Raw genomic sequence first — 27,980 nt, forward strand, 5'->3', positions numbered from 1 at the left:
TATCCTTCCCTCTTGGGGTGTTTGTATTTTCGTTCTTAGTGTTGGAAAGCAGAATAAAAGGAGACAGGATCTTGCAGAAAATGCATTTCAGGCCCCTTTCAGGTAAACCCTCCAGACCGCGAGGTGCTTTTCCCGGTCCCAGCCCAGGTCTATCCTTGCGCGAACTTAGCGCCGCCCCCATTTTAGCCCCGCGCCTCAACTCCAGACCTCAAGCACTAGAGTTGAGCAGGTACTCGCAAGCAACCTCACAGTCAGCCACCAGGAGGAGACAGCGGCCTCAAGAGCCGGGAAGACCTGTCCAATGGTGGAGGCGGCGGAAGCGGAAAAGGCGGGACTTAGGGCGCTGGTGACGTCAGCACGCGCGAACGTTTTGGCCGGTTCTCGGGATTAGAAGGTGGCCATTTCCTTCGCGTGTCGTCGGTGAGAGGAGCTGTGGTGGGTTGTGAAGTTCGGCTATCATGGCGGAAATAATTCAGGAACGTGTAGAGGATCGACTTCCCGAATTACAGCAGCTAGAGCGCACTGGACTCTTCAGTCAAATGGAGATTAGGTGAGAGAGCGGAGGAAAGAGGAAGGGCTGGGGCGGGCAGAGGGGAGGCAATGGCGTGTGTGTGTCGGGGGCGGATATAGGGGCAGTTGGGTGGTGGTTTTTCTAATATGGCGGAAGGCCGTTTACAGATTTTGATGTTATCTAGAATTAATTTCTCATTCATTGCTAGAGGATCCGTCCTTTTACCCCGCAAACAGTATGTTTCTTCGTAGAGCCGAGTTTTGAGGCCATAAAGGTGATAAAACCAGGACCCCTAGCGGTCAACAGCTAGCAGCAGCCCTGACGCAGTCGCGGGGGGCGGAGGGGAGTCAGACAAGAGAAACCTTTTTTTCACGGTACAGTGTGGTGTAAGTTGGTTGTAGCCGAGTGTACGGCCTTGAGATGCCGACAGAGTGCTGTGTGCCTAGGGGTCTGTGTGAGTGCTCCGTCGCGTCTCACTCTGCGACCCGCTAGGTTCCTCATTTCATAGAGTTTTACAGGCAAGAATACTGGAGTGGGTCGCCATTTCCTACTTCAAGGCATATTCCCGACCCAGGGATTGAACCCCCGTCTCTTGCGTCTCTTTACCACTGGACCGTGGGAGCCCACGAGTGATAATTTTTTCTAAGAAGACTGGACTTTGGGGATCATTTAATTCAGTTTCATGTTTTACCTTAGGGTTTAGCGAACCACGACCAGCATGTAGTTATTCATTAGTTTGTTCAAATTTAGTTTAATAGTTTTTAATAGCTTTCTGTGACTTTTTTCATTTTACAGTGACTGCAAATGTAGTACTATGACTGTGGGAACCTTGAAACATTTGTTAATGAAACACAACATATTGTTAATTCTTTAATAACTTTAGTAAATGTTATTATTATCGTTAAATAGAGACGATTTTTGGTCTTGCACATCTTGGCTTAAATTCTAATATACCCATGTTCATTTCTTAAATACAGCGAGTCTTCATGAATAAGCCCTTTGTAGTTATGAAACCGGTAGGGACAATCCAGGTTGTTTTTTTTTTTTTTTCCTAAACTGCTTGTTGAGAATTCAGAAACGAGGAATTTAGGAAAGAAATTTGTTTATTATTTAAACTGAAGTGACCTGAATTTGGAGGAAAAGAAATCTTTGCTGGTGGGACTATTGCGGTGATTTTCATGAAAGTTTTAAAGTACATCTTCATGCTCTTGAGACTGCATAAGTCCTGAAACTAATAAATATTGTAAATCAACTATGCCTTAGTAATAATAATAATAAAGAATACAGAAGTGATTGTATAAGAGAATATTTACTTAATGAAAGATAATTATTTGGGAATTACATGTTCTTAAATATATTGAAAATAGACTTTTAAAATTCGAAAGTCTTTTATTTCTGCATATGTCAAGTGTTAACATTTTAAGTGGCTTTCTCCTCAGGGCAATCATTAGGAAGGCTTTAGAACTAGAATACAGGATACAGCGAAGAAGTCTTTCAAAGGATGACTTTATCAGATATGTTCAGGTGAGTAATTTTATTATTTCTGAATTCCCTCACAAATTTAAAATCAGTTATAGAATAGTTAGCTTGCTGTCAGTTTCCTTTGAACTTCTGGAACTGATGATGAGTAGAAAGGCAGTTTTTGAACAGGAATAGAGGTGATTTGGGAATAGCATTGCTCTGCTAAGGGTTTGGTCCTTGGAAAACAACTTTCTTTTATTCTGTAGGGTCAGTACATCAGAGACTCCAAAAAACCAATGTGTTAGGATTTCAGCAAGAGATCTGATTGATAATGTCTTGTGGGGAAAAAGAAAGAAGCGTGAGTTTGATGCTAGCAGGTGGTTAGAAAGTTAATATTAGGTGCTTGTAGTGTGTTGATTTAGAAAGAGATTAGGTTTGCTACAAAATTCTTCAGTCCTGAGAATGAATGGAAGAATTGAGTGAAGATAAAATGTATATGCTAGATCATTTTTCAGTTTGGCGAGAATAATCTGTTGGAGGACAAATTCAGGATTCAGAAAGAACCCAATAACGAGATGATGTAAGTCTTACATTTTAAGACTGATAAACATTATAAGAATAAAGGGTCTAAAGCTTAGATTAAAAAAAATCCTAGTGAATGAAATATGACTAAGAATGATACCTGGCTAAGAATCTTGTATTTGAAAGGTCCTAAGGTTTAATAGAATAGCAAGGAGAGATAAGAAAGCCTTCCTAAGTGATCAGTGCAAAGAAGTAGAGGAAAACAATAGAATGGGAAAGACTAGAGATCTCTTCAAGAAAATTAGAGCTACCAAGGGAACATTTCATGCAAAGATGAGCACAATAAAGGACAGAAATGGTATGGACCTAACAGAAGCAGAAGATATAAAGAAGAGGTGACAAGAAAACACAGAACTATACAAAAAAGATTTTCATGACCAAGATGACCACGGTGGTGTGATCACTCACCTAGAACCAGACATCCTATAGTGTGAAGTCAAGTGGGCCTTAGGAAGCATCACTACAAACAAAGCTAGTGGAGGTGATGGAATCCCAGCTGAGCTATTTCAAACCCTAAAAGATGGTGCTGTTACAGTGCTGCACTCAATATGCCAGCAAATTTGGAAAACTCAGCAGTGGCCATAGGACTGGAAAAAGTTAGTTTTCATTTTCAACCCAAAGAAAGGCAATGCCAAAGAATGTTCAAACTAACGCACAGTTGCACTCATCTCACAAGCTAGCAAAGTAATGCTCAAAATCCTTTAAGCTAGGCTTTAGCAGTACATGAACCAAGAACTTGCAGATGTTCAAGCTGGTTTTAGAAAAGGCAGAGGAACCAGAGATCAAATTGCTGACGTCTGCTGGATGATAGAAAAAGCAAGGGAATTTCAGAAAGACGTCTACCTCTGCTTCATTGACTATGCTAAAGCCTTTGTGTGTATCACAACATACTGGAAAATTCTGAAAGAGATGGGAATACCAGACCACCTCACCTGCCTCTTGAGAAACCTGTATTCAGGTCAAGAAGCAACAGTTGGAGCCGGACATGGAACAATGGACTGGTTCCAAATTGGGATAGGAATTTGTCAAGGTTGTATATTGTCATCCTGCTTATTTAACTTACATGCAGAGAACATCATGCGAAATGCCGGGCTGGATTCAGCAGAAATTAGATCCCTTCCTGTTGAATTGAATAGCTAAATGTGCTGGGAAAACTTTAAATCTTCTAAAAATAATGAATGACTTTAGGTTCGGAAGAGTTTCTTTTTTCTTTTTGTTTTGTAAAATTTTGTTTTTATTATTTCTTTTAAACACCAGAAACATCTTGTATTGCGGTATAGCTGATTAGCAGTGTTGTGATAATTTCAGGTGAACAGGAAAAGGACTCAGCCATACATGTATATACATGTATTCATTCTCCCCCAGGCAGGCACGTAACATTGAGCAGAGTTCCATGTGCTATACAATAGGTTTTTGTTGATTATCTGTTTTAAATGTAGTAGTGTGTACGTGACCTTCCCAAAGTCCTTAACTGTTCCTACCCTCTGGCAACCGTGAGTCTGTTCTGAGTCTCTGTTTGGTGAGTTCATTCGTGTCTTTTTTTTTATTTTATTTTATTTTTTAGATTCCACATGTAAGGGATGTATGATATTTCTCCTTCTCGGGAAAGGTTTCTTATTTAAATTGAAGTGTAGTTGATTTACTATGCTGTGTTTATTTCTGGTGGATAGCAAAGTTATTTGACTATTCATACATATGTGTGTGTGTGTATATATACATATATAATCATTTTCATATTCTCTTCCATTATGGGTTATCACATGATATTGATTATAGTTCCCTGTGCTATATATAGTAGGACCTTGTTGCTTATATATTTTATATATAGTAGTGTGTATCTCGGAGAAGGCACCCCACTCCAGTACTCTTGCCTAGAAAATCCCATGGACGGAGGAGCCTGGTGGGCTGCAGTCCATAGGGTCGCTAAGAGTCAGACATGACTGAGCGACCTCACTTTTCACTTTTCACTTTAATGCATTGGAGAAGGCAATGGCAACCCACTCCAGTGTTCTTGCCTGGAGAATCCCAGGGATGGGGGAGCCTGGTGGGGTGCCGTCTATGGGGTCGCACAGTCGGACACGACTGATGCGACTTAGCAGCAGCAGCAAACTATGTTTGTTTTCTGTCTGAGTCTGTTTTTATTAATGAGTTCATTTGTGTTGTATGTTAGAGTCCACATATAAGTGATACCATATGGTGTTTGTCTTTCTGACTTATTTCACTTAGTATAATAGTCTCTAGGTCTGTCCATTTTGCTGCAAATGGCCTTATTTCGTTCTTTTTTTATGAGTGAGTTGTGAGCACAAACCATGAAAGAGAAGACCAATTTGTTTATGTTAAAGGTAAAAATTTCTGTGCAAAAAGGGAAAGATACATATTGTAAAAAGACAAGCCACAAAGTGAGGTAAAATATTTGTAGTACGTATAGTGAGAACCTAGAATAAGTAAAGAACTAAAAATCAAGAAGAAATGACGAGTAGAAAGAAACTGAAAACAGGAGAGCTAGGAACAAGCAGTTCATAAAGGGGAAGCATCAGTCATTGGTAAACTTAGGAAAAGATGTTCGCCTTTTTAGTAATCAGGTAAATATTGATTAAAATCAGGGGGCACTACTGCTTTATAGCATCATATTTACAGACATCTTGAAGACTGACATTATTAGTATATGGTTTGTCCCAGCACTTTGAAGAGCAATTTGGCACTATTTCATAAAGTCGGAGATGCATGAATTCTGTGACCCGGGGTTTCATTCGTTCACACAGTGTATATTGAGGGCATGTTAAGTACATGGCACTATCCAGTCCATTGGGGGTACAAAAGTAAATTAGGCAGACAAAAATCATTGCCTTTAGGAGCTTACATGTTAGTAGTAAAGTTCCTGGATGTATCTACAAGAATACCTGTTCAAGAATATTAATTTCAACTTTTTGTAATAGAAAAATTTGAAACAAATACTATCACAGGAGAAAGGATAGGTAAATTGCTCATTTCTATAATGGTATATTATACAGCAGTTAAAATCAATGGATTTGAATTCCTTGTGACCACAAGGCTATATCTAAAGTCACAATGTTGAGTAAAATAATGGAGTGGTGGGTTCAGTATGATACTATTTGCATAAAGTTTAAAAGCATTTAAGACCATATTGCAATAGAGTTTGAAGTCATGCTTGTGAATGATAAACAACTGAGTCAAGATAGTCATTTCCTCTGGTGAAGAAGAAGAGTAGAATCAGACACGGTTCATAGGGGGCTTTGCCTTTATTTGAAATATTTTATTTCTAAAAATATTTTGAAGCAAATAGAGTAAAATGTAGGCTTTGATGTAACTCTGGTAGCTGCATGAGTGTTCTGTATGTTTGAAATATTGTGTTTTAAAATGAGGCATGAGATCTTGTAAGGTTCTGTGCTTTCTCTTTCTAGTATTCCACCCCCCCGCCCCGCCCCCGCCAGTAGTTTTCAAGCTTAGAGAGGAATTATTTTTGGAGAGTCTTAGAGGTTCTCAGGGGTCTTTTAGAGGTGAGGGTAGGGAGAGCCAATTAGGGACTGTTTCAACTAGTACAACCCTGTTTATCTGCTTTATTTGCTTGTACATCAGCTAAAATATTTAAATGGTTGATTTACTGAAAGTTGGCACACACTGTTGTAGACTAGGTTAGATTGATAAAGTAAATCGTAAGTCTTAACAGCTTTAGTAATATGCATTCTTTTATCTAAGATATTTGTATGCTAATATATGTATGTGTGAGTTTTGTAGATGTAAGGTGCATTTTCAGGGAATGCTAGATACTTATTGTAAATTAGGTTTCTTGATAGAAAGTTCTCTTCTGTTTTAGGCTCTTGATTTTTATTTACTTTATAGTTTTAACCAAGTGCATTGCCTCTAAATAAAAGGTTATAATATTTCTTGTTTTCTTTTTTATGTGTGTTTTTCTTTCACAGTATGAAATTCATCTTTTGGAGCTGATTGAGAAACGGAGAACTGTAAGTAGATATTCTGAAAGTTGGAAAAAATACATTATTAATTAATATGACTCTAGAACATGGGTTTGGGAAGCAATTGGCACTGATAATTGTGTGGTGGTATGCTCATAATGATGTTTTTAACTATTTGCTTTCTCTGTCAGTACTGTTTAAAGATCAAGTGGGGTTTGGATAAGTGGGAGTAAGCTGAGGCTTTTTTTTTTAATGTCCTTTTTCAGCGCGTTGGATATACATTTAAGAAGGATGAGATTGAGGATCCTATAATACATCGGATACAGAGTGTCTTCCGACGTGCATCAATTAAGTGGAAAGTAAGTGTTCAGTGTGTCCTTAACTGTAAGAGATGTGAGGATATGTATTGTATGTATTATGACTTGGATGCGCAAATGTGTGGTTGTGGATTCTTATCATGGGTATCTTGATACTTATTCTAGTGATAGTATCATTACTTGAAACCATATACCAACCATTAAGAAAATTGATTGTATTACCTTAGAGTTATTTTTTGAGGATGATGCTGAAAACAGTGGATATCATACATATTTAAGGATCATAAAATTATCTGAGATGTGTTTGGTTATGTCTCTAAGTAAAATACAATGAAGACTTGAGGTGGAAGAAAAGGTGAGAGTGTTGTTCAGTTGCTAGGTGGTGTCTGACTTTGCAACCCCACGCCAGGCTTACCTCTCCTTCACTATCTCCCAGAGTTTGTCCATTGAGTCGATGATGCCATTGAACCATCTCATCCTGTTGCCCCCTTCTCCTCCTGCCCTCAGTCTTTGCCAGCATCAGGGTCTTTTCCAGTGTGTATGCTCTTTGCATCAGGTGGCCAAAGTATTGGAGTTCCAGCTTCAGCATCAGTCCTTCAAGGAATATTCAGGGTTGATTTCCTTTAGGATGGACTGGTTTGATCTTGAGAGTAGGGGCATCAGCTCAGTAACTTGGTTTTTCTTCAGGTTTGGTTCTGGGACCAGGATATATTATCTGGGAAGTATTCTGGATTGTTAGGAATGATAAATTTTAGTTTGTAATCCCTGATTGAGACCATTTCAGAAGTGCATTTTTAAAAAAATACTTTCTTGGCTGTGATGCATGGCATGTGGGATCTTAGTTCCCCAGCCAGCGATTAAACCTGTGCCTCTTGCATTGCAAGCATGGAGTCTTAACCACTGGAGTGCCAGGCAAATCCCTCAAAAGGGCATCAAACAAATTGGATAGATTTTTGTCTTAGCGCGTGGGAGGCGGGGTTAGGGGGAGACAGTTATCATGGTTAAGAGATCTAAAGCCTGGGTGTGTGACAGCCTAATAGGCTGAGGGATGTGGTATATAACACATTGGAGATTCCAACATCTTCCTCTGTTGCAAACAAAATTGATGAATGCAAAGGTTTATTGTATATAAAATTTCAAATGCAGGTAGCTTACTACATTGCTTTTCTTGCAGGATGATGTTCAACTTTGGCTGTCTTTTATAGCCTTTTGTAGGAAGTGGGTGAGTATTGGGCAGCTCTGTCTCGCTCCCTTTTTCCTTTTGGTTAGCCTGCATGTTAAACCTCATACTTGACTCCTGAACTCTTACGTTTTCTCCAATGACGTAGGGAGGGTTAACAAACAGGAAGAGAACTCAAGAATGTGGAATTTCAGTGTAACATTTGCATGTCTGAATGACTATATAGATGGCTTCTATATTACTTGAAAGGAAAATGACCTTTATGTGTATTTGTTCATTAAAGTTGAAATCATTTTTTAGATAATGTAAAATGTTTATCTGTAGTTTAGGTAGAAGAAAGCTGTGAGTGAATCTTTGTTTATATCTCCCTAGCAATAACAGATCTTGCCTCATTGGGTTTTACAGGGGATTACAGTACAGTACAGATCACTTAGAGGTTCATATCAATGCCTTTGCTGTGCGGGAAGTAGAATTTTTCTTTTTCTTTTAATAGGCTGCCAAGGTTCACCTTAGCAAGGTATTTTCTTCCTTGTTGGCCATTCATTCGAACAAGCCAGGTATGGTGATATCCTCCTTAGTTCTTTGTCTACCTTTTTTTGTGGACTAAAGCCATTTTGGAATTTATTTTGCTTTATAGACCTGAAAGAATTATTTTCAGGACCTGAGCATAGGATCTTGGCCTCAGCAGTTTTTATTCCTCAATTAGCTGCCTTTTTAGTTCATCACTGCCTGCTGTATACTAGTAACCATGCTAGGTACTGTATCTGTGGGCAAGAAGGACTGCAGTTCTTTTTAGCTGATGGTGGAACTCCTCAGTGCTTTGAGGGGTGTTCTGTTAGGAGGCACTCAAATGTGAGGATTTCAGAAACTTAAAGGGGAAAATATGAATACAGATTTTTACTAGGGTTATTCCTGGATAGCTCAGTGGTAAAGAAACCACCTGCTGAGCAGGTGATTTGGTTTCGATCCCTGGGTTGGGACGATCCCCCCGGAGAAGGAAATGGCAGCCCACTCCAATATTCTTGCCTGGAAAATTCCATGGGCAGAGAAGCCTGGCAGGTTACAGTCCATGGGATTCCAACGAGTTGGATATGACTTAGTGACTAAGCAGCAGCAGTGGCACTGGCACAAGGTAGGTACTCAAGAAGAAAACCTCTTGTGAACACCGATATTTTATAGTGGAGGTGCTTAAGTGTCTGTTCTCTAGTATTAGGTTTACACTACACAAGACTCAGAATTGGCTGCATTTGGCACCAGTTAATTCAGAAGGATCCAGTAGTACTCTCAGCAGCCTGGAGGTTTGTCTCAGATGTGAGGGCATGAGAACACATGAGTGGGCAGAGGAGAGAAGACCCCTGGAGGGATGTAGCTTCCAGGTATTACATTTATGAATTGTGCTCAGTTTCAAGAGTCACATGCTCAAGAAAGTGCAAAGCAGTGGCTCTATACCATTCAGAGTTCTAGTACAGACACAGTTACCAACCATGGGCCATTTTTACCAAAAGCAGTCTTCTCTGGTAATAGCTGATTCTATGAAGTCTCTGGGAAAGAGCTAGAATGTTAAGGTTAATTTCTCATATAGAAGGGCAAAGGTTTTTTTCTTTTAAAGCCTTTATTTCCAGTAGGTACAGTAGAAAAATTTTTTAATTATGAGTCATTTGAAAGAAATCATTACTATTTAAATAATTTTTCCTTTAAATGAAAATTCATTTAAATACAGAGAAAAGAGCAAAATAATTTATTTCATTGTCTCTGAGATGCACAATTTTTCCCAGCCTTAACACTTTTAAAATTTGTATGTGACTTAAAAATGAGATGATTGACCTTGGATCTGATGAGATAAAGTAATGGGCACATAAGTACCCACTGCTACTGCTACTGCTAAGTCACCTCAGTCGTGTCCAACTCTGTGCAACCCCATAGACGGCAGCCCACCGGGCTCCCCCATCCCTGGGATTGTCTAGGCAGGAATACTGGAGTGCGGTGCCATTTCCTTCTCCAATGCATGCATGAAAGTGAAAAGTCAAAGAAAGCTGCTCAGTCGTGTCCGACTCAGTGACCCCATGGACTGCAGCCTACCAGGCTCCTCCGTCCATGGGATTTTCCAGGCACGAGTACTGGAGTGGGGTGCCATTGCCTTCTCCATAAATACCCACAGATGTTAACATTTACTAGTTTGGTTCAGAACACTTTTTTGTTTTAGATAAAGCAACAGTACTTTATAGATAACTGTTAGAAACTCCCTATCTCCATCCCCTTCTTAATTGTCAAGTTTAAAAAAAGTTTGGTATCAAAACCTGACTTGATTATTTTATTGAAATGAAGTTGAATGTCTTCCACTTACAGGTTTGTGGATTTTGGCGGCCAAATGGGAACTGGAAGACTGCTTGTCTTCAGAAAGTGCAAGACAGTTATTTCTTCGGGCTCTGCGCTTTCACCCACGTTGCCCAAAACTTTATGAAGAAGTGAGTGTGCACATAAGATGAGAGTAATGGCTCTGTTTGGTCCTCTGGAGAAAACATGTATGCTTCATTAAGTTAAGGCTTTGACTTATGGAGGGTCGGGATAAGTAGGGGAGCTGCTGGGGAAAAGGGGCCAGAAGAGTATTTCTTGGCCAGTGTTAGGTATTTACCTTGTTCATCTTCCAGATCTTTAGTGAGAGATGGAGACTCCTACCTTCCCATTATGGTGGGAGGGATAGGGAGCTGAACCTTACTTTTCTTTAGTTGAGGCTTAAGGTTCATTTTTATACTTTTGTACATATGTATATATGCATTTGTTCATTGACTCTCCCCTCCCATTGTCTCTTCCCCTCCACTTCTTCCTCCCCTCCTCTCCCTTCCTGCTGCTTTTGCTCTTTTTTCTGTAAAACCTGGCATGGCCAAAGCCAAAAGAGCAAAACAGCATACCTTGTCAGTGTCAGCTAGTTTCATAACAAGAGAAAATATAGTCTCTCCACGCTTCCTCAGATCTGATACTTACGAGTAAGAAGTGTCATCTTACATATTTCTAACTGAAAAATTATCTCCAAAGATGATTAGTTTGTTATTTCCCTTCTGTGCAGTACTTTAGGATGGAGCTGATGCATGCTGAAAAATTGAGGAAGGAAAAGCAAGAGTTTGAAAAAGCCAACATGGATGTGGTAAGATCCTAATATACTGTAACTTGTTAATAAGATAGAGTGTTTTGAGTTTGCTTAGGAGTAAAAGAAAGTCTTTGGGAGCACTGTTCGTGACCTGCTGGTCTGCCTGTGGCTGGCGGGTTCCATTCCGGTGCCATAGCAGCTCCAGCACCATGTGACTGACTGCCTGGCCTGGAGGCCCTCGGTTTAAGGTCTTGGAGACAAAGTGAGATAAAAAGAAAATCTTTAGAGTGGTGGTTTTTTTTTTTTTTTCTTTTTTAAAATTTATTTATTGTTGGCTGCACTGGGCCTTTGTTGCTTCGTGGGGGCTTTCTCTATAGTTGTGGTGAGCGGGGAGCTACTCTAGTTGTATATGCATCCTAGAGTGTACAGGCTTTAGTAGTTGTAGCATGTGGGCTCAGTTCTCCAAGGCATGTGGAATCTTTCTGGACCAGGAATCAAACCTATGTCCTCTGCATTGGCATGCAGATTCTTAACCACTGGACTATCGAGGAAGTCCCAGAATGTATTTTTCATTCCAGCTTAATGTTTGGAAACTTACAATGTCCTGCATTGACTTAATTAAAATGGGCCTAGTAATAAAAGTGGAATTTTGTGCTTTTAAAACAAACATTTGGACAGATGGGCGTGGCCCTTGAAATTATTACTGATGGAATGGCCAAAAACTATTCTTTATGATCTCATTCAGTGATATGTTAATGGTTCTAAGGAGCTCAGGAAAGGTGGTGAAATGTATGATCCCTAGCTGCCTTTCTTTACCTATTCATGTAACTTTTTACCTGACAGAGTGAGTTTAAAGAAATAAGTTTGAGAATGTTAGAGCTGAAAAAGGAACTTCGCTGTCGTCTGTTACGGTGGTTTCCAGCTCTGAACTTTTTAACTAGCTAAAATTTTACACGGAAGAGTCAACAAAGCACGTAAAACCTGACCTATTCAGGGCTAGATGGAGACTAGGGCCTTAAGCTGTGTGATCTTGCCATCACTCCAGGAGCCTGGGGACACAGTTATAAGATCAAAGATCTTGTTCATGTTGCACATTTGACAGCTGGGGGAAACTGGCCTAGAGAGAGGTGTGATTTGCCAGAGGGTGTGATTTGTGTCATGCGTGATTGCTGTCATGTGGCACAGTTAGTCTAGGATTGTTAATTTTTGCCCTAGTGCTTTTTCTACTTGCCAGCACCATCTGTTCAGTTGTTTAACATCCCACTCTTTAGGGGAATCTCGAGCATGCTGAAGAAGTCCTTACGGGCGAGTTGGCGCGGATCATCTATAAGAACGCTATAAGTGTAATTAAAAGTAGGTATCTTTTGAAAACTTATTTATGGTGGGAAAATGAACCATTCTATTTATAATGAGGAAGACCTTTAGGCTGTTTTGAGAATTTCTGTTGGAATCTGTAAAACTCATTGTGGGAAATAGTGTCCTATTTCTTTAAGAAAATGCAGATTTCCCCTTGGATTATAACCATGTCTAAGTTTTTGAGTACCTGAATCATGATTTAATTAAGTTTAATTAAGTTCCTTTTGCCCTAAGACACTTAGAATAAAAGTTAAAAGTACTTATTGAATACTTAGATATTAACAAAGACTTTGTATTGTGGGACTGTTATTTTCTTCCCCATTTTCTCTTTCTTCGCATTTTATAAAACAAAACTAATGCTAGTACTTCAAGAAAGTGCTCCTTTAGAGTCTTACTCCACTCCCCTGCTTTTAAAATTTTAGGTGCAAAATTTCATGTGTCACTGCTTTCAGTTGCACAGCTGTTCGACTTTGCCAAAGATCTGCAAAGAGAAATTTACAATGAGTAAGTAAAGTAGTGGAAAGGTGACTAGGTCTGTTTTGATCTTGGGGTAATGATTTAAGTTGGATATTTAGAGAAGGGGAAGGAAGATACCATATAAAATCCTTCGAGAGAAAGCTGTTTTTGGACTATTACATCACAGTACATAAATGTATTTTTAAAAAATATTTATGGCTGTACCAGGCATTAGTTGTGGCATGTGGGATCTAGTTCCCTGACCAAAGATCGAACCCAGCCCTGCATTAGGAGCATGGAGTCTTAACCACTGGACTACCAGGGTAGTCCCTGAAAATGTATGTTTGGCGAAGTTGTTTTGATTCACTCACTGGCTTTCTGTTCAGTAAGAAATCTGTGCTACAGCTTATGTAAAAATCTATATTCCGGCCTTCCTGATGGGTTTTTTTTTTGTCCTTAAGATGAGAGTGAGTGAATGTTTATAGTTCAGTGCTACAGGTAATCAGACATTATTGTTTTAATGTCTGGTTGTATGGCTGAAGAATTATTTGCAGCCTACCTTCTGGGTCCTTCACCCTTGGGAAGACTTAAATTCATAGGAGATAAGATAGAACTTGGATCTGTTTGCTCTGTGGATACCTTTAGGTTTTTGGCAGAGGATTAGACTCCTATTAGAGAAAACCCAGAGCCTGGGCTCGAGAACCAGGAATCTTGTCACACATACCTGCCTTTGTCATCTAATTTGTAAGTTAATATTTATGAATGAGACAGTCTGCAGTTAACAAGTGTGGATGCTTCTTAATGGATGGACCGTTCTCATCCATTGATACTTATATAGTGAGGGTGAAGACATCTGGAGAGCCTGTTGGGAAAGGACTCTTGTGATGAGGGAATTGATAAAGAGGTGTTCTCAGTACGTTTTCAGAGCATTGGGACTGAATCAGTTACATGTCCTAGGTTGACAATCAGTATTTTTTAGCCTTAAGGCTCTGCACACAGACGACCCCCTCACTTGGGACTATGTAGCCCGGCAAGAATTGGTGATTCAGTCACAGCCAGGAGAAGAGCTGCCTGCAACCAAACAAGCCAAAGCGAAGGAGGTGGGCCGCCGGGAGGAGAGGTGCTGTGCTGTGTATGAGGAGGCGGTAAAAACTGTGCCCACAGGTGAGCTTCCCCAGGCCCTGTGCGCCGAGGAGCGATGGTGTTCCTGAGTGGGAACCTGGAGCTTGATTCTCAGTAGCAGAATCAGGTCTGGAACCTCTGTGTAGTAGCTTATAGTGTGCCTGGCTGGCTTTCCATTTCTTTTCTCTTTTATGACCTTCCCCGAGAGCTGTGGCATTTGTTCATTTATTTGGGGAAATAAATTATACTTCAGTTGGTCTGTCGTATCTGACTCTGCGACCCCATGGACTGCAGCACGCCAGGCTTCCGTGTCCATCACCAACTCCCGGAGCTTGCTCAAACTCATGTCTGTCAACTCAGTGATGCCATCCAACCATCTCATCCTCTGTTGTCCCGTCTCCTCCCGCCTTCAGTCTTTCCCAGCATCAGGGTCTTTTCCAGTGAGTTGGTTCTTCACATCAAGTGGCGAAAGCACCAGATTTTCAGCTTTAGCATCAGTCCTTCCAATGAATATTGAGGACTGATTTCCTTTAGGGTGGACTGGTTGGATCTCCTAGCTGTCCAAGGGACTCAGAAGAGTCTTCTCCAACACCACAGTTCGGAAGCATCACTTCGGTGCTCGGCTTTCTTAATCTAACTCTCACATCTACATGACTGCTGGAAAAACCATAGCTTTGACTAGCAAAGTAATATCTCTGCTTCTTAATAGCCTATCTAGGTTGGTCATAGATTTTCTTCCAAGGAGCATGTGTCTTTTAATTTCATGGCTGCAGTCACCATCTGCAGTGATTTTGGAGCTCCAGAAAATAGTCTGTCACTGTTTCCACTGTTTCCCCATCTATTTGCCATGAAGTGATGGGATCAGATGCCATGCTCTTAGTTTTCTGAATGTTGAGTTTTAAGCCAACTTTTTCTCTTTCCTCTTTCACTTTCATCAAGAGGCTCTTGAGTTGTTTTTCACTTCCTAACATAAGTGTGGTGTCATCTGCATACCTGCGGTTATTGATATTCTCCTGGCAGTCTCGATTCCAGCTTGTGCTTCATCCAGCCCAGCGTTTCTCATGATGTACTCTGCATATAAGTTAAATAAGCAGGGTGACATACAACCTTGATCTACGCCTTTCCTCACTTGGAACCAGTCTGTTGTTCCATGTCTGGTTCTAACTGTTGCTTGACCTGCATACAAATTTCTCAGGAGGTAGGTCAGGTGGTCTCGTATTCCCATCTCTTGAAGAATTTTCCACAGTTCTTTGTGATCCACAGTCAAAAGCTTTGGTGTAGTAAATAAAGCAGAAGTAGATGTTTTTCTCAAACTCACTTGCTTTTTGGTGAGTGAGTTGGCAATTTGATCTCTGGTTTCTCTGCCTTTTCTAAATCCAGCTTGAACATCTGGAAGTTTACGGTTCACATACTGCTGAAGCGTGGCTTATAGAATTCTGAGCATTACTTTGTTAGCATGTGAGATGAGTGCAAATGTGCAGTAGTTTGAGCATTCTTTGGCATTGCCTTTCTTTGGGATTGGAATGAAAACTAACCTTTTCCAGTCCTGTGGCCACTGCTGAGTTTTCCAAATTTGCTGGCATATTGAGTGCAGCACTTTCACAGCATCATCTTTTAGGATTTGAAATAGCTCAACTGGAATTCCATCACCTCCACTAGCTTTGTTCATAGTGATGCTTCCTAAGGCCCACTTGACTTTGCATTCCAGGATGTCTGGTTCTAGGTGAGTGATCACACCATCGTGGTTATCTGGGTCCTGAGGATCTTTTTTTGTATAGTTTTTTAGTGTATTCCATTGCCACCTTAATATCTTCTTGTTAATATCTTCTGCTTCTGTTAGGTCCATACCATTTCTGTCCTTTATTGTGCCCATCTTTGCATGAAATGTTCTCTTGGTATCTCTGATTTTCTTGAAGAGATCTCTAGTTTTTGCCATTCTGTTGTTTTCCCCTGTTTATCTGAGGTTGTTGATATTTCTCCTTGGAATCTTGAGTCTAGCATGTGCTTCATCCAGCTGGACATTTTGCATGATACACTTTGCATATAAGTTAAGTAAGCAGCGTAACAATATACAGCCTTGACGTGCTCCCGATTTGGAACCATATTGTTCCATGTCTAGTTCTAACTGTTGCTTCTTGACCTGCCTACAGATTTCTCAGGAGGCAGGTCAGGTGGTCTGGTATTCCCATCTCTTGAAGAATTATCCACAGTTCATTGTGATCCACACGGTCAAAGGCTTTAGCGACCCCATGGACTATATAGTCCGTGGAATTCTCCAGGCCAGAATACTGGAGTGGGTATCTTCTCTTCTCCAGGGGATCTTCCCAACCCAGGGATTGAACTCAGGTCTCCCGCATTGCAGGTGGATTCTTTACCAGCCGAGCCACAAGGGAAGCCCAAGAATAGTCGAGTGGGTACCCTATCCCTTTTCCAGCGAATCTTCCCAACCCAGGAATCAAACCAGGATCTCTTGCATTGTAGATGCTTTAACAACTGAGCTATCAGGGAAGCCCAAATTATACTGAGGAAATGATATTGTAGAAGATTGCTTAATCATCATTCCTTGATTATTTCCTGTTACAGATTTACTTCACAATTTTGTAATATTGGGAAAAGTAGCGGGTACCTGACATGGATAGGCTTTTGTTTTTTTTTAAGGCTTTTAATGTTTATATTTCTGTCACTTCTCAGTTGTTTTGCCCTCAATATTTGAGATATTTGATAGACTGTAATCACAATAATTTATTTTTTTTCCACTTCAAACTCTTCCTCAGAGGAGTTTTTCCTGAGATGATGTGAGGACTGTTAGACTAAAAAAAGTGCTGGTGGTCTGATTAACATAAGCTTTGACTTTTTCAGAGGCTATGTGGAAGTGTTACATGAACTTCTGCATGGAGAGGTTTACTAAGAAGACAAGCAGTCGCCTCCTCAGAAAGAAGGTATTGACTTTTAAGTGGTGAAAATGGCTGATTAGACAATGTCTTCTTTCTTTCATATATATATATATATATATATATATATATATATATATACACACACACACACACACACACACACACAATATATACACACACACACATTTTTTTTTGTTTGTTTTGGTGGGATGTGAAGGGCTGCATGGCATGTGGGGATCTTAGTTCCCGAACTAGGGATCTTACCCATGCTTCCTGCATTGGAAGCATAGAGTCTTAACCACTGGACCACCAGGGAAGTTCCAGAAAGTGTTTTCTGAAAGAAGAACATGGGCACAGCTCCTTGGGGTCTGGGAGTTCCCAAGAAGGTCATGAATAAGCACCTTTTCCTGACTTGAAAGGCCTGAGTCAGCTGCTTTGATCTAGTTCTGGCCACATATTGGAGGGGGTGCACTCTCCCTGGGCTGCGCTTGGTGCAGCTGCCCAAATCCTTTAGTCGTAAGTGAAACCACCTCAGCCCCTTCTCTGAATTCTCAGAAGTAAAACTGCTTCTGTTCCTGTCAAAGGCCAAAGGCCCCTGCTAGGATCTTTGTAATGAACTGAAAAGATTTTTTTTTATTTCAGAGGCTGGAAAGAACCATGGCTGCATTCCGGAAGGCACATGAGCTCAAACTTTTACCAGAACTCCAGTACAGGCAGCTGGTAAGGACACATTCATGCTGATTACATGTATTTCGTTCTGGTTGGTTCATGCTCGTATAGTGTGTTTTAATATATATGGTTTTAGAAGTAAGCACATTTGGAAGATTGGCATGGTAGATGTAGAGAGTTTATTATTTGGTTGTCAGTATTTGGTAAATCTGTACAGTAGAGGGAGGAATGTTTTTAAGTACGTAGTAGAAAACACTGAGGAGTCATACTTGGGTGTATTCTGTCTGTCTGTTCGTGTTTTCCTGAACCTGTGCTTGGCTCAGAGTAACCGTTGGTACAATAAAGACAGATGTGTTCCAGTGTTTTAAAGTTGACATTTTAGTAAGAAGCACATTAACCCATCCTTATGTTCTGAAGTGGGTTAAGATTATATAGAGACCAGGATAATAGTGGGATTATTATTAATAGTAGTGTAGGAATACACAGGTCTAGACTGGATTTTGCCACAAAATAGGCAAACTGCTTAACCCTTCTGAGACTGTTGACTTGATTTTAGAGTGATAGTGATCCTTGTTTTTGCCACCTCATAAAAAACTGTTGGGAGGATTACATGAGATTGTGAATGTTAATGTATTTAAATACTTTTATAGGGGAAGAAAGGACAAATCTGTATTTATTGAGTACCTTTTACTTATACAATTCTTTTTATTTATATGGTGTACATAGTTTTTATATAACTGCCATTAATGTTTTGCTGTTTTGTGTTCTGCTGTTTTTGCGTTAATATTTTGTCTGCACTTCTTACATGGATCTACATAAGCAACATGTTAGTAGTGTATCATATTATACCACGACTGGGGTGCCCTTCGTCCATTAGAGCATCTTAGCTGTGAAAAGTCCCCTATTTTGGATGAGTTCAGATGCCATGTTTGAGCTGTTAATTGAATACTGGTGAGACAGTCCCACCCTGTATGTTTGTTCAGCTGGGTGCATCTTGGAGTGCCTTGTTAGTCATATTCAAGTTCCATTATTGGTTTCTTTTGCCAGTCATAAGTCTGACCATTTCATTTTTATTTGTATATATTTGTTTATTTTTAAGTTTTGGCTGCACTGTGTTTCATGTGGGATCTTACTTCCCCATCCAGGGATTGACCCTGCATCCCCTGCATTGGGGCATGGAGTCTTAACCACTGGACCACCAGGGCAGGCCTGCCCTGGCTATTTCAGACATCTTCTCTTCTTTACAGTTCTGGCAGTAACCCTTCCAGGCCTCCCTGTGTGTCACTGATTTGGTGACCTTGCCTTTCGTGGGAGTCCTTCACTGTACTACCTCTTAACTTCAAATGCTTGGTTGATTCTACACCCATCCTTTCTCCAGATTATTCTCCACAGAACGATCATTTAAAATCTATTATCAGGTTATTCTGTGGCTTCCCATTGTCCTATGGATAAAGCTGCTCAGTCTCCTTAATTTGGCCCCCAAGGAATTTCCAGTCTCTCCAGTTTATATCCCAGCCCTCCAGTCATTCTGTGCTTCGATTTCCTTTTGGATCCTCTGTCATCTTTAGCCTCTTGCCCATGTTGGTGGGAGAGTCTTCTCTTTTCCTGGTGAACTCTGCTTATACCTGAATAATGCCTGATCTTTCTGAAGTCTTGGCACAGATGGGGCTTCCATTTGGGGAGCCCTTTCTGATCACTGCCGAAGACAGTGCTTTGTACTCCTATAGCATATGATTCTTTTCCTGTGATCATACATATCACATTGTCTCTGGTGCTAGACTGGAGGCGCTGTGGGTGTTTGGGAACACACTTCACCTTCTCATTATTGAAGATTCAGTAATGATAATACACAGTGTGCAGTTAACATGCTTGTTGAATAAATGGATTACATATGGCCATTTACTTACTACTTCACAATTTTATAATAATGGATTGGTTTTAGATTTTTCTGTCCCTGTTACAGTAGCATGGACACAAGCATTTTTGAACAGGTAATATTTCCTCCTGTTTATTTCTTGGGTCATACCTGTTAAAGTAAAACTCCCCAAGTTTATGTATGAACATGCTCATGACTCTTCAGAGAAATGGTACCAGTTTATAGTATGCCAGGCTCTTGTTTGATTGAATGAGTTTCTTTCTTTACCACCACACAGATAGTAGTTTTGTCTTTACTGATTTTTATATTCTGTTCGGTGGGTGTGGATTTTGTTGCAGTGAACTATGTTATTAACAATTTCGCTTTCAATCTAAATTATTCAGGGCCTTTGCTTTTTGGCTCTTCCCTGTTTTTTCGATAGTCTTTGGGAATAGGAACAGGAGTGGAGGTGAAATTCCAGTTAGATAACGTAGATCTCAGCAGTGACTCTTGGATGGCCCTTTGTCTTCTGCAGAGCACGTTGTTGCTGCATCGCCAGTTGTTAAAGGAATCCCTGGAGGTGGCAGACGCTGGGGTGAAATCGTTCAGGAAATCAGTGGAGATGTGGCAGGTGAAGCTGGAGGCCCTGATTTCGTCAGAGAGCCACGAGATGGCCAAGGGTTTTGACCAAGCCTTTGCGTACCTGAAACCTCAGGTCTGTGAGTTGGGTCTTTTGCATTTTGTTCTATTTGGGACCTTTTAAGACTTCAGCCAAAGTGTGTTTGGAGTAGAGTTGTCAGAGGAGAGCTCGCCTCAAAGTGCATTCATGGTGATGGTCGAATCAGGATCACAGGTGGAAGAATAACTTCCATTTACTAGCATGTTTCTACATCTTTATTTGAAAATAGACTAAATTATGTAAACTTCTCTACTTCTATTTATATATCTGATAAGTGAAAACTTAGTAGAATATTATTTTCATGTGCTTCCAAAGCTGACCTTAAGTCCCATTTTAAACACATATATTTCTAAACTCTAAAGTTTATTTTAAAATTGAAAAAAAATTTAAAAGAATAAGCTTTAAAGCTTCATGGTGAATCTTTTATACTAGTAGGAAAAAACCATTCTAGAGGTTAAAGTGGGGAGAAATCATAATTATTTTATTGCTTATCTGTGTGAGCTGCTGGGACATGAGTGAAGTCCAGGCAGTTCAGCCTAGGTGAGTTAGCACTTGTGTTGTAATCCTGCACAGCAGACTACAGATCGTATATAGTGACCTTACGGACAGCTTGGGTGTAATTGTGGGCTGTTACATGCTTAACTAACAGATGATTGATAATAATAACTTTAGGCAGTAGTCCCCAGGAGAGGGGAAGTAGAATTAACAGAATAGTGTTACTTTGGGTGACTGAGTCCAAAGGCTCTGTTTTGGCGTACCATTCCTGCCAGGCACCAAGAGTTCCATGAGGACAGACTGGGAATGACTCCGTATTTCACATTTTATTTCAAGGGGAACATATTTTTATAGTGACTAGTTTTCAGAGCTTGGCACTAAGCTGTCATTTTCTGTTTTATTGTGAGCAGATTTGTCTTCCATTGTGGCTTACTTGGGCCCAGTGGAGTGAAGATGCCGGAAAGCAAGAAGAAACTGAAGGAATCTATAAGGTACAGGCCCCCTGTCGTAAGTCTCATGTGGGTAATGAGCAAATAATTCTAGTTGGCTAGCTTTCAAAGGGTTTTTTCCTAAAGCACTGTTCATTCAGTGTGCTGGGATGGTTTTGGGAAATTTGTCTTGATACCTACTACATGTCCCCTTATGTAGCTTGTTTCTTTTTTCTTTTATATTTTAGAGAGCTATCTTCCGTCTCTCAGGAGCTGACTCAGTCCCTGCGAAGGAAAAGTATCTGGATTGGGCTTATCGAAGTGGTGGTTACAAAAAGGCTAGAGATGTGTTTAAAAGGTACTTATAGACATGCGCAGCTGTTACTTGTCTCTCCACCCCATACTCAGCCCCTTGCACCCATATTATATGTGAGGAATAAATCCAAGAGCCTTTTGGTTCATGCCCACTGTGACAAATTTTTTTAAAAAGAGAAGGAGGTAGGTAGCAAACAATTCATTATAATCCCATCATTAAGAGAAAAAGCATCTTTAATCTTTTTAAAATTTGTCTTTCACCCCAATAAAAATTAAAGGGACTTCTCTGGTAGTCCGTTGCAAGGCAGGGAATATGGGTTCGATCCCTGGTTGGGGAAAAACACGCAGAGCAGCTAAGCCTGCCCACTGCAACTGCTGAGCCCTTGCGCCACAGCTAGAGTCCACATGCATAATGAAAGACCCCACATGACGCAGCTAAGGCCTGGTGCAGCCAAGTAAATGTTACCAAAAAATTCTTCTTTTAAATCTGTTTTTCACATATCTGAGATTATACTACAATCACATGTGGTGTACCACTTTTTATTGATGAGCCTTAGACTGGCCTTTTTCCTATCAGTAACAATTCTTTAACATTTATTAAAAATAACTTACGGATATGCCATAATTTATTTGGCCACAGTAACTGCTTTGATGAACCCTGCTGCACAAATATTCTTTGTCTATATTGGAAATTATATTCTCAGAATATATTCTTAGAAATGGGCTTATTGGTGTCCTTCAAAAAGACCTTGAGAAGAAGGAGAGGGAACTTAAAACCCTAAAAGTGAGAAAACAGAAAGAAAACTGGGTAGGCGTTTGGTGGTGGTGAAGAGTTCAGGCATTGGAGACTGGAAATGGTGAGTAGCTGGTGGTCAGGTCCAGTCCCCGCACTGAATTGCAGCCAGAACTTTATCAGACCACGTGTGGCGGGGGCCCTGGCACAGTATTTGTATTCACGATTTGTAAGAGGCTTTCTGTCTCTGTGCAAGATAACAGTTCCCCACTTTTTTAGTTTACAGGAAAACCGTCCATTTTCAGTTGATTTTTTCAGGAAGATGATCCAGTTTGAGAAGGAGCAAGTAAGTGTCCTGTCTGTGCATTTCTCGTTGGGAAAATGGATTAGCACGTACTCATCTATGGCAGCATTATGTTGTTTAAGAAGCTCTCATCATAATACAGTATAATTTCTGGTCCCTTCTTCCAGCCCCTTTTCCATAGATGTGATTTTAGGAATGGTAGCCAAGCAAAGAAGAAAAGAAACCTGTCTTGAAACTACACAACTCAGACGTTGTCTCATATAGGAAGCCACGCCCTGTCTCCACGGTGCCCTGGTTGTCTCTTGTCTTGGGCTGTGAGGTAGAGAGAAGGCACACATAACTGTGTCTGGTGTTTTTAACTGAACTTGTGAATGAGGAAAAACACAGGAAAATGTCAGTTAAAAAACACAACGTAAAAGTCCAAATATATCTGTAATCCCATCACCAGTGACTCAACCAACCATATTATTTTTATTTTTGTTGTTTTTTTAATCCTTTATTTACCTATGTTTTGTACTGTTTTATTTCTGACGATACATGGAGTTTTTTTTTTTCTTAACGTTATTTTGTAAACATATTCCTATGTTTTCACATGGTATCATTTTGAATGGTTGTCTTACTAAACCTGTAAGTTTTCTTAACCATCCCATTATGTATAGGATAGTTCCAGAATTTTGGTATTGAAAACAGTGCTGCAAGCATTTTATTTGTATACAGTTTTTTTTTCCCTATTTGAATTGCTTTCTTGAGATAAATCTCTAGGATTGGAGAATACTGGCTTTTTTTATGGTTCTATATTGCCAGATAGTTTTCTAAAAATTATGGTGATAATCGCTGCATACATATATCATTATACCTGTTTTCTCCATAACTTTTCCATGTGTTCAATTTTGTTTTCTCTTCTTTGGCATTTTGATTTGTGTTTATTATTTTTCTTTGAATTTTGAGAAATTGATAATGAGGTTGAATTCTTATTTTCAAGGTTTTGACCCCTGTGTGGGTCAGTGATTTGTTTTTGTTGTATAGGAGATAATCTAACATCATAATTCATAGCCTGACTTTGGGTTAGTAACACAGTGGTCATGTACCTTGGACAGGTCACTTAATCTTAACCTTTGACATACTCACCTGTAAAGGAGGTCGTAATACCTGTTTTGGCGGGGATATACAGGGCCAGATGGAAGACTGGATGGAAAGGACTTTGCATAGTTACACATTTACTATGAGCCCTTCGTAAAGTGTGATTTCTGTCTTTCATATGTGTGTAAGACACGGAGTAAACTGGCTTTCTGTAAGATAGTACAGTCTCAGCAAAGAGAAATTGAAACGAGGACATAGTTATTTGACTACATAAAAAGATTTTTAAACTGAAGATGTTTATCTGCTTTGAAAATGAAACAGAGAAAACATTTAAAGTAGAGGTGAAGAATTAACATTTGTTGTTGTAAAGGTAGTGCTGGCAGGAATTTCCCTGCTGGTCTAGTGTTTGGGACTCAGCTTTTAATGCTGTGGCTCAGGTTCAGTCCCTGGTCAGGGAATCCTCAGGGAACTGAAATCCCATAAGCTGAGTGGTCCTGCACTGCCCGACCCCCACCCCCACAAGGTAGTGGCTACTCTGCTTGGTGAATAATTCATTAGTAGTTTAATTGAATCCTTACAATTGCTCTAAGAAATAATGTTACTGTTATCCTCATTTTATGGGTGAGGAAACTTGAAGGTCAGAGGGTTCAAAAAACTTGCTAAGGTTCATGCAACTAGTGTTTATGTAGTGCCTTGATATAAACAATTTTTTAAGGTGAGCATAGCTAGTATGTGCTGCTGCTGCTGCTAAGTGTCGCTTCAGTCGTGTCCGACTCTCTGCGACCCCATAGACGGGGCCCCACTGTCTCTGGGATTCTCCAGGCAAGAACACTGGAGTGGGTTGCCATTTCCTTCTCCAGTGCATGAAAGTGAAAAGTCAAAGTGAAGTTGTGCCCGACTCTTAGCGACCCCGTGGACTGCAGCCTACCAGGCTCCTCCGTCCATGGGATTTTCCAGGCAAGAGTACTGGAGTGGGGTGCTAGAGCCCATATATTAAAGCAAGAAATCCCTCACCATAGGGAGTAGAAACTTCCCCATTTATTTATTTAAGTCCTGCAGGGTTTCACATATATCTTCCTGTGGAGCTGTCCTTGTTCCCTTAAGTGAGAATTGATGAGGCTTTTTGCAAGCCACCAGAGCAAAGTGCTTTTGTCACTGTTTGACTTTACTTCACTCTGCCACATAGTACATTTGACTTTTCTCTGGATAAGTTCAGTCAGGCTGTGTTTATTTAAACCCATCTTTCCTCTCCTTCAGATACCTAATAGACAGTAGTAGCAATATGTGTGGAATGAATTTGTGACATTACAGATTAGACTTTTGAGGCAAGATTGTCTGATTATTTATAGGAATCCTGTAAGATGGAGAACTTAAGAGAGTATTATGAGAGGGCTTTGAGAGAATTTGGAACTGATGATTCTGGTAAGTAAACTTCAGGTAACTATTTTTGGGTCATGGCCCTCCTTGAGAATAAAACTTAGCATCCTTCCTTTGCCTCCTCCCTTACTTTGTATGTAAATAGTTGCAGATATAATTTTACTGCTGATTTCAAGTTTACAAGCCCAGAACGAAGCCCATGGGTCTTCTATTAAGAAGAGCTCTGGATTAGAGGGAGATTTGCTTGGTTTGGTTCTTTTAAACAATGTGATATTTGTAAGGAAAAGATTAAGGTAGGTCAGAACAAAATGGAGTGGGTATTATGTCAGGGGAGTGGTGATAACTAATTGACAAAGGTTGTCGTGGGCTATTGCCACATTGTCTTAACTTAAAGGACTTGTAAAACATACCTCTGGATATAGGTATGTCCTGTAAAGTCTGTTGATTTAGGAACTCAAAAAATTACACTTACAGATGTTAAACTCAGATTTTAAATCATACATTAGGTTTTATAAGGTTTTAGCATGCTTTCTGGTGAAATGAATGAAAACAGCATTTTTACTAACATTAAGCACGTTTTATTAAGCATGTTGACAAGGTTCCAGTAAAGTCATTGAGGTAAGTTTCACAATGAAAGAGACTCAGCAAAATCCTCCCTCGAAAATATATTTAGCATTTTTGAGTTTACGAGATAAATAGATTGTCATGATTAAAGGGAAGTTTTCTACTTAAAAGGTTTTGATGTACCATACTAAAGAAGCTGAGAGTGAAAGTTGCTCAGTCGTGTCCTACTCTTTTCGATCCCATAGAATAGTCTATGGGATTTTCTGGGCCAGAATGCTGGAGTGGGTAGGCGTTCCCTTCCAAAGAAAGAAGGGGGAGAGGTATTATTTTACCTAGAAGCCACTTCTAAAGTAAGAAGCTGAGAGAGGTATTATTTTACATAGTTTTCTAGGAAAATAACTGCACAGAGTTGTTTCTTAGAAATCTTGCATTGAGTTGATGTTAAATAATTAAGTTGACCTAATAAAGCCTTGTCAGTTATCTCATTGTATGTTTGGATTCCCTTTAAAGATCTCTGGATGGATTACATCAAAGAAGAATTGAACCACCCGCTTGGTAGACCTGAGAACTGCGGACAGCTCTACTGGCGAGCCATGAAAATGTTGCAGGGAGAGGCAGTAGAGCAGTTTATGGCTAAACATGCTCTGCATCAGGCCGGCCGTTTGTGAAAAGAGGAAGAGCACAGTCACCTTTGTCAAATAGTGCTGTAAGCCCTCTGGGCAGATTTGTTTTATGCAGTCATCTGCAGTTTGCTGAGATGGTGTCTCATTTTGAGGCCTGCTTTAATTTTGTTGACGTGTTAATCTTGAATTCCAGAAAAGAGAAGTGCTGCTTAACGGCCAGAAGCCAGTTGTTGAGGCCAGACCTGTGTAGATCCTAAATGTTTTTCAGAATACATGGAAACGATGTAACTGATCTTGTTTTACTACACCTTGTCAGGCTTGAGTAGCTCTAATCTAGACCTCAGGTTCAGTTAAAATGGAGACAAAAATACAGTTCTGTTTATTTTCTCCTTATAAAAGTATATGTGGTGTGCATTTAGTGTGAAAGTATGGAGGGGACAGAGTAATTTTGCAGTCTTGTCATCTGGACTTAAACTCATTGGTATGATTTCCTTTGTTAGACTTGGATTTACACTGTTAGATCATTCATTCATTGAGTCCCTGTCATGGGCAAGAAAGAAGACAAGCTTTTGGGCATATTTATTTTATGCAGTCATCTGCAGTTTGCCGAGATGGTGTCTCATTTTGAGACCTGCTTTAATTTTGTTGACGTGTTAATCTTGAATTCCAGAAAAGAGAAGTGCTGCTTAACGGCCAGAAGCCAGTTGTTGAGGCCAGACCTGTGTAGATCCTAAATGTTTTTCAGAATACATGGAAACGATGTAACTGATCTTGTTTTACTACACCTTGTCAGGCTTGAGTAGCTCTAATCTAGACCTCAGGTTCAGTTAAAATGGAGACGAAAATATAGTTCTGTTTATTTTCTCCTTATAAAAGTATATGTGGTGTGCATTTAGTGTAAAAGTATGGAGGGGACGGAGTAATTTTGCAGTCTTGTCATCTGGAGTTAAACTCACTGGTATGATTTCCTTTGTTAGAATTGGATTTATACTGTTAGATCATTCATTCATTGAGTCCCTGTCATGGGCAAGAAAGAAGACAAGCTTTTGGGATGGAAGTGGGGGTTAAAGGCATAGGTAGAGCTGATGTCCTGAGTTGGTTGAAGCAGCAGAATAGGATGCTAGGTATTAGGGGGAAAGTTATCCTTTAAGAAGATTTTAAGAAATTACAAAAGTGTTTTTGTCTCTGGGACTGATCTGGAGAGAAATGTTTGCACTGGAGAGACCCAGTAACAAGGAAAGGCAGGGGTAGGGAGTAGCTTAGAAAGAGAAGGGCTTCAGAGGCAAGGATGGAGGGTAGCTTACAGCAGAGACGGGCATTCTTGGAGAAGAAGAAGCGGTTGTTATCCTTCAGCGTAACATGATGTTACTGGGAGAAGCATTCAGTACAGTTTCACTTACAGTGTTTCACTTAATATTATGTTGTTTTCCATGTTATGTCCATGTTATAAGTAGCCTTGAAAATGTGGAATAAATCCATAGCATTCCATTGAATAGATGAGTCATGACTTATTTTTACTAATCGTTTGTGGTTGGACCATGTGCCATTTTTTCTTGTAAGTGCTGTTGGTGAAGATTCTAAAAAATCTTGTTCACATCCCTGGTTATTTCTTTGGAAGACTGACATCTGACAGTAGAAATTCTGTGTTAAAGGATATAATTGTTTTATTTTTTATTTTTTTCCTCTCTCCTAAGTTGCTGGGAAACACTCATCTATTTTCTTTTTTTTTAATTTTTATTTATTTTTAAAAAAAATTTTTTATTTTTACTTTATTTTACTTTACAATACTGTATTGGTTTTGCCATACATTGACATGAATCCACCACGGGTGTACATGCGTTCCCAAACATAAACCGCTCTCCCCCCTCCCTCCCCATAACATCTCTCTGGGTCATCCCCGTGCACCAGCCCCAAGCATGCTGTATCCTGCGTCGGACATAGACTGGCGATTCAATTCTT

The 27,980-nt window shown here is 40.0% G+C and overlaps 1 protein-coding gene and 1 non-coding gene across 2 annotated transcripts; both read left to right on the forward strand.

Annotated features, from left to right (window-relative positions):
- The first annotated feature begins 400 nt into the window (after positions 1 to 400).
- On the forward strand, positions 401 to 27,647 carry UTP6 (UTP6 small subunit processome component). Its single transcript, XM_052657294.1, has 19 exons — positions 401 to 550; positions 1,951 to 2,035; positions 6,496 to 6,537; positions 6,756 to 6,848; positions 7,981 to 8,028; positions 8,480 to 8,543; positions 10,333 to 10,451; positions 11,051 to 11,128; positions 12,343 to 12,424; positions 12,850 to 12,931; positions 13,863 to 14,047; positions 16,865 to 16,944; positions 17,542 to 17,619; positions 19,959 to 20,138; positions 21,008 to 21,088; positions 21,274 to 21,383; positions 22,353 to 22,419; positions 24,807 to 24,879; positions 25,909 to 27,647. The coding sequence occupies exons 1-19, from the start codon at positions 459 to 461 to the stop codon at positions 26,064 to 26,066; spliced, it is 1,797 nt and encodes a 598-aa protein (XP_052513254.1). The 5' UTR covers positions 401 to 458; the 3' UTR covers positions 26,067 to 27,647.
- LOC128065741 (small nucleolar RNA SNORA54) lies at positions 11,207 to 11,334 on the forward strand. Its single transcript, XR_008201118.1, has one exon. It is a non-coding gene; the product is annotated as a small nucleolar RNA SNORA54 (small nucleolar RNA).
- Positions 27,648 to 27,980: the final 333 nt, after the last annotated feature.

The sequence above is a fragment of the Budorcas taxicolor genome, chromosome 19 (genome assembly GCF_023091745.1).
Source record: "Budorcas taxicolor isolate Tak-1 chromosome 19, Takin1.1, whole genome shotgun sequence".
Taxonomy (NCBI): Eukaryota; Metazoa; Chordata; class Mammalia; order Artiodactyla; family Bovidae; genus Budorcas; species Budorcas taxicolor.

What these genes read in the sequence shown, in the direction of transcription:
- UTP6 (XM_052657294.1), top strand. Translation starts at nt 459, where the DNA reads ATGGCGGAAATAATTCAGGAACGTGTAGAGGATCGACTTCCCGAATTA. An exon ending in CATTCATTCGAACAAGCCAG is followed by an intron (nt 8,544 to 10,332) that starts GTATGGTGATAT and finishes TTCCACTTACAG; the next exon opens with GTTTGTGGATTTTGGCGGCC. An exon ending in AAACTGAAGGAATCTATAAG is followed by an intron (nt 21,089 to 21,273) that starts GTACAGGCCCCC and finishes TTTATATTTTAG; the next exon opens with AGAGCTATCTTCCGTCTCTC.